At 42.7% G+C, this 6,000-nt stretch overlaps 1 protein-coding gene across 5 annotated transcripts in view; it reads left to right on the top strand.

Annotated features, from left to right (window-relative positions):
- The window catches only part of LOC142482647 (uncharacterized), a 141,852-nt gene extending 136,385 nt beyond the window's left edge, over positions 1 to 5,467 (top strand). For all 5 annotated transcript variants that reach the window (XM_075583047.1, XM_075583045.1, XM_075583049.1 and 2 more), the window contains one exon: positions 4,971 to 5,467. In XM_075583047.1, coding sequence (XP_075439162.1) covers positions 4,971 to 5,153 — 183 coding nt within the window. In that variant the 3' untranslated portion in view covers positions 5,154 to 5,467. The remainder of the gene's footprint in view (positions 1 to 4,970) is intronic.
- The last annotated feature ends 533 nt before the right edge of the window (positions 5,468 to 6,000 follow it).

Below are 6,000 nucleotides of genomic sequence, written 5' to 3' on the forward strand. Positions count from 1 at the left end.
AGCCCAAATGTTAAATGTTACATGGTGTACAATTGCCAAAAATTGGAAACAACCTGCCCCCCCATCCTTAAACCAAATAAATAACAAAATTTGGCATATAGTTTATATGGAGAAACTCTCAGCCTATCTGAACGTCTCTACCTCGTAATTTTCTGAGATTTGGGCCCCCTGGTTTGGCCATGCAGTTATATCCCCATATATAGATTAGAATATTTGGAACAGAGTGATACATGTGGTCACTAAATTGTTGTGTACAATGCTATATTTTTTACAAATGCTACCCTCCCCCACCTTCCCGCCCCCTCTTTTTATCTGTTATGTTTTGTTAATTCTTATTTTGTATGAAAAAATGCTCAATAAAAATTTAAGTAATAACAAAAAATAAAAAAATGGTGAGCTAAGACAATGAGGGATTTGATTTCCTGTGGCTGCTTCCTTTTATGTGATGTAACTACTTGCGCAGCCTGTGGCTCTCTAATAAGGGTAGGGTGGGATAAACACATCCTCATTAAGAGACCCCTGAAAAAACAGATGTGTGAAACGAAAACAACAAAATGTTTTCTTTAAGCATGGTTACACTTGTTTAATTGGATTGTTACATTCTTTACAACATGTACTGTAGTTTGGTCAGCTACATGGGACGGCCCCTTCAACTTTTAGTGTACTTTGAAATATGCATTTGTTTTTGGTGGATGCCAAAAATTCACTTTGCGTTCCTCATGTAAGTCCTTTCCCCCCACAAAATGAGTATTTTGTGCTTTATGGTAATACTGTATCTCACTGTACAATTTCAGAACCCAGTAAAACTGACCAGCATTTTAAAATTAGAGAGCATTTAAACAATAAGAAGATCGTTTCCAAGGTCAGAATTTGATGTTGGTTTAATACTGTACTGTTTGCATTGCAGTAAGAGAGTTAAAATCTTCAGAGTAGGCATATCAAATGCCGGTAACATTGAAAACTAACTTATACAGTAGTTTCAATAAATCATCATTTATGTTTTACGTAAATACCGGTCTCCACTTAAGGGGGCATCGCAATACTTTACAGTCAGTTTGGGAACAATTAAATATAATTATTTTGTTACACAAGAGACAGACAGGAAAAGCCAGGATTATAATAATACATGGTTGCATTAAATAGGTTATACATTCAGTTTACACACATTTCATGGACAGTTAGAGATATGATCATGGGCATAAGTAACATTGACATACAGGATTATAATTGTGTTAGAAGAGGTAGGATAGGCCTGCAATGTGTTGTTAGAAGAGGCTCTGCCTCAAGGATCTTACAATCTATAGGCAGGGAAAGTTATAACATTGGGTACAAGGGATGAGAAGGCTGGTGAGTTTCAGAATGCAATAGAACAGCTGCAACATTAACAAACATCAGCAAGCGGTGACACCCTTTGGCTGCCTTTCGGCTGACGCATTTGGGGCGATTCAGGTATTACTTCCCAGAGATTCTTTTGTACACTGAAACAGCAGCATAGCACAGTACTGGACCTCATAGCAGACATGCATGGGGAGGGACTGATGAGCTCCGGGTGGTCTTTGGAGCGTCTCTTTTTCCTCATGTTCTTATCCCCATCCATGCTGGCGTAGGGGACCGAGGCAGTGAAGGCATATTAGGGAGACATCTTTGGGGCGACTCGGGTGTTACGTCTCAGAGATTCTTTAGTAGAATGAAACAGCAGCATAGCACACAGCAATACACTGGGAAGCTGAAAAATAAACCTTTTAGCGTCTGCTGGTTCTGTTGTACATTACATGTCCTAAGGTACTAAAAGGGGTTTGAACTATTCTACCCTTTACTCCCTTTGAATTACCTCTCTGGCTGCTTTCCTTCTTTGAAGGATATCCACTAACTTGACTTGAGACTGACACTGACTTAAATGGCAGTTAGCGCCAGATCAGGTGCATTAACCCATAGCGAACCTTGGTGAAGCTCACCCTTTGTCTCAATGTCATCATACAGTATTTCGTTTTATGTTCCCTATTTAATATGCTTCTTCCCCATGCTTGGGGAAGATGAATGGAGCTTAAATCTAACCAAGTAAGGGGAACACTGCATCACAACATATTTAATATGAGGCAATGCCCACTAATTTCCACCCAATGGCGCCACCTTACTCCTTCCATTTCCCCCTTTGGCCCTGTGTCCACGCCATCTCCTTCAGGTCCTCGTCAACTTTCCGTGTCTTTCTGTTTGACCTGAGGGGCACCGTAATACCTGCCCACTGGTTGGGTATTATTCTAATCAGGGGCTTATTTCCCTAGCCCCCCGCCTACAAGCCCGGCGCCTGAATGTCTACCTGGGCCAGGAAACCCTTTGTCCTAGGGTGTGACTTATAACACTTTTCCTCAAGTACCCATGTCCTGCTTTTCTGTTGTGCTCACATACACAAGCAGGGTGGGGGAGTCTTTGATCAGGGGTTTTATTGTAGACCATTTGTCTCCCTCCCTGACCATTAACATAACATATGGGTTCTGAGTTTTTATACCAGACCCAAAATACAATTCATACTTTAATACCTTCACATATTAAAATAATCCGTTCTGTGGGTCTGAGCGGGCTGAAATTTGCCAGGTCCTCATGCCGGAGGACCTTTGCCACAGTGGCCAAGTTTCAGCCCTCCACGACCCCCAAAACCGGAGATACAAAAAACAAGTTAAAATCCCCCATTAACTTTAATGCAGGATTCTCCACCCTAGCTGAAATAAATCTCTGCTTTTCACTCTTTCCCATTGAAATAAACGGGCTCCGCCGCTATAGGCTTTCAATGGAGCAACTCCGCCGTTGAAGTCAATGGGCTCCACCGCTATAGTCTGTCAATGGAGCAACTCTGCCATTGTAGTCTATGGGCTCCGCCGCTATAGTCTTTAAATGGAGCAACTCCGCCATTGAAGTCTATAGGAAAACCACAATTTTTCACCGTTGCCCTACTCCGTCTGGTTGTTCGGAGAGGGCTGGAAATGGCCATGCAGTCATGCCGTACCAGTGACTACATGCGACCCAAATCCCAGCCCTCTGGTCCTCACAGAACCGGAGGTATGGGCTTACACATTTTACACTTTTGGACTTAGCCGTTTTAACGCCACGCGGCTTTTCCCCCATTGGAATCAATGGCGCTCACCCATGCATTTCCTATGCGGCGCCGCCGCCATGGGATTCAATGGGACCTCCGCTCCGCCATTAGAGTCAATGGCACGACCCTCGTGGCGGCAGCGACCCTTCACGGGGGTCCCTCATTCTCGGACCCGATGGTGGTCGTGTGTGGGGGTTCCTAGGGTCTAGGGGCAAAAAGAACTTTATTTCTGGGTGCCCTAGAACCTAAGATTCCCACGCCAATTGTAGTTGAACTTGAACTCAGTGTGATCAAAGCTCTCTTTAAGAAAATGTTTCCGCTCTTGTGGTCTGCGGTTTGGGTGGCTGCCAACCCGTTCCTGGAGGTCGGCGTCGAGGAATCCCCATTGAAATGGATGACTCCATTGACTTACAATGGGGAACCGCCGCTCCTCCTCTCGGGCGCCACCTGCAGGTCTTCTACCGAAACAGGCCCAAATCGCCGGAATCTCCATAAGGTTGCATTGGGCTGCAATGGCGACTTATGGAGAGCTGCAAAATGGAGCCTGAAAAGGTGGGAAAAGGGAACAACGGGCTATAAACACTGAACTAACATTAACCCCTTCCCTCCCGCATCAATCCCAGTGTATGTGTTGGTGCAAACACTGGAATGGGAACAATACACATTTACAGGGGAACATACATTTGGGTACCGAAGCAGGGTAAAAACACATTACTGGACCGCAGTCCAGTTAACCCCTTGCTTCCCAAGAGAGAGCAGGGGGTGGCCAAATGGGGTTTAACCCCTTTAATACCGGGCCAAACCCCCCTGTCCCATGACAATGATATGACTCTGGGTTTTTTTGTTTGCCTTCCTCTGGATCAATAAGTATAGATATAGGATAAAGTATCTGTCGTCTAAATTTAGCACTGGTTTAACTTGATGGACGTACGTCTTTTTTCAACCTCATCTACTATGTAACTATGTAATTGCAAATAGCACGTGTTCTATCCGTGACTATTGGCTACACTACCATTTGGCATTGAGAATGTATTTATACACTGATCACCAAGCTATCTTATTCTTCTAATGCAGCCGTGCTGTAATATCAGTCCTCACTCGCTCCATTTGGGAGTCCGGTGACAATAAAGCAGGAAAGGATAAGCAACATTGGAGCCTAAGTGTTACGAGCATATCAAAATCTCATGTAGTAAGAGAGATTATACAAACCGTTCTTGGCGATTTAGTCGGCATTCATCTCCTACAGCTGACGTCATCATCAAGACGTCACCGAGACCCTGACGATCGTTTCGCCCCAACGGGAGCGCTTTTTCAAAGGGGAGGAGGTAGAGTGCAACCATTTGGGATTTCTTTCATGATCATTATTTGATCATTCGGTATTGCTAGTGTTTATTCCCCATGCAGCCCATTATCTGTACTATTTGAATATTAAGGTTGAGCGATTGATCCAATCTTTTCTCCAGTTGACTTGTCTAGAAGTACACAGTCATGCATAGAACCTAGGCCCATATGTATCAGGGCAAAAGTGGTGCAGTCCTGGGCCAAAAAGTGCACCATATGTATCAACGATAGAAATAAAATGGAAATCAATACAATTGTTTATTATGTATGTATACATACACACACGGGATATAATCTATACATATACACAGGCAGTGAGGGGGGATTCCGCGCATCCATAAGCTAAGGTCTGAACAAGACTTTCATTATAACCCCCCTTTTTGAGTTGCTCATAACTCTCTAAACAAAATCACTAATCCGTGTGACATTTTGTACTTCAGGTCGGATTGGAAAGGTGAATTTTTGTTCAAAGTTTGAGCACAATTGGTTGGATCCGTTTGACACAATTTTACATGTCATATACCTTTGTTTTTCCTAGATTGCTGAAAGAGATGATGAAATCTGTTGCATGCAAGGGCATGTGGACAGCTTGTTCTATGATCTGAATAGCCTGAAGTTTCGAGGAGATGTGGATGACTCTTCGCAGAAAGAAGCATGGAAGCAGCTTTCCAGCATTACACAGGGGGTTCAAAAAATTGCCATGACAAATATCCTGAAGTAAAAGCAGCCACTTAAACTATGTTTTACTGCATGCTCTTTTTTATTTGATTTACACTCATTTGAAATCAGCAGTCTTCTATTTTGACCAATAAAAATTGATTTTTGTGATCTCTTCAAAATAATATCTATTTCTAAATGTTTTTTGTTTGTTTAAGTGTGAGATCTTTATTTTACTTGCATGTTAAATGCAGAATATGTGAATGTGTTTAAAATGTACATGTAAACATGCAAGGCATTTGTCTGATGTAATGGGGGTTAATTCAAATTAGTTTTCTAAATATTTTCTAATTATTAAATAGTTAATTGCAAATAAAATGCCCTGTGTATTTATGTTTTATAAATGACATCAATATTTTGCGTGCATTGGGACTTCTGTTGTACCTCGATCCTACGCTAGCTGATATTCAACTCGGTGGCAATTGACATTGGATTAAGCTCCCATGCCCCTCAGAGTTTAGTGATTGCCAGCCTTAAATGAATTCTTGTGCCTATTCACAAAAAAATCTGATGCACCCCACTGCTGCGAAAGGGGAATGGAATTTGTTGGTCTAAAAAGAAATACACGTAGGTGCTACAAAAGTTTTTTGTTTTTGTTTTTTATGCTAGCCCTTAGTGCATGGGCCTCCAAACTGAGTCGTCAAGGGCCGCCAACAGGCCGGCTTTTATGGATATCCCTGTTTCAGCACAGGTGGCTCAGTCAAAGACTGAGCCACTGATTGAGTCACCTGTGCTGAAACAGGGATATCCATAATAGCCGGCCTGTTGGCGGCCCTTGACGACTGAGTTTGGAGACTCTGCCTTAGAGCAGTGTATAAACAACGTACTAATCAACCATCTTACGTCTCGGT

The sequence above is a fragment of the Ascaphus truei genome, chromosome 2 (genome assembly GCF_040206685.1).
Source record: "Ascaphus truei isolate aAscTru1 chromosome 2, aAscTru1.hap1, whole genome shotgun sequence".
Taxonomy (NCBI): domain Eukaryota; kingdom Metazoa; phylum Chordata; class Amphibia; order Anura; family Ascaphidae; genus Ascaphus; species Ascaphus truei.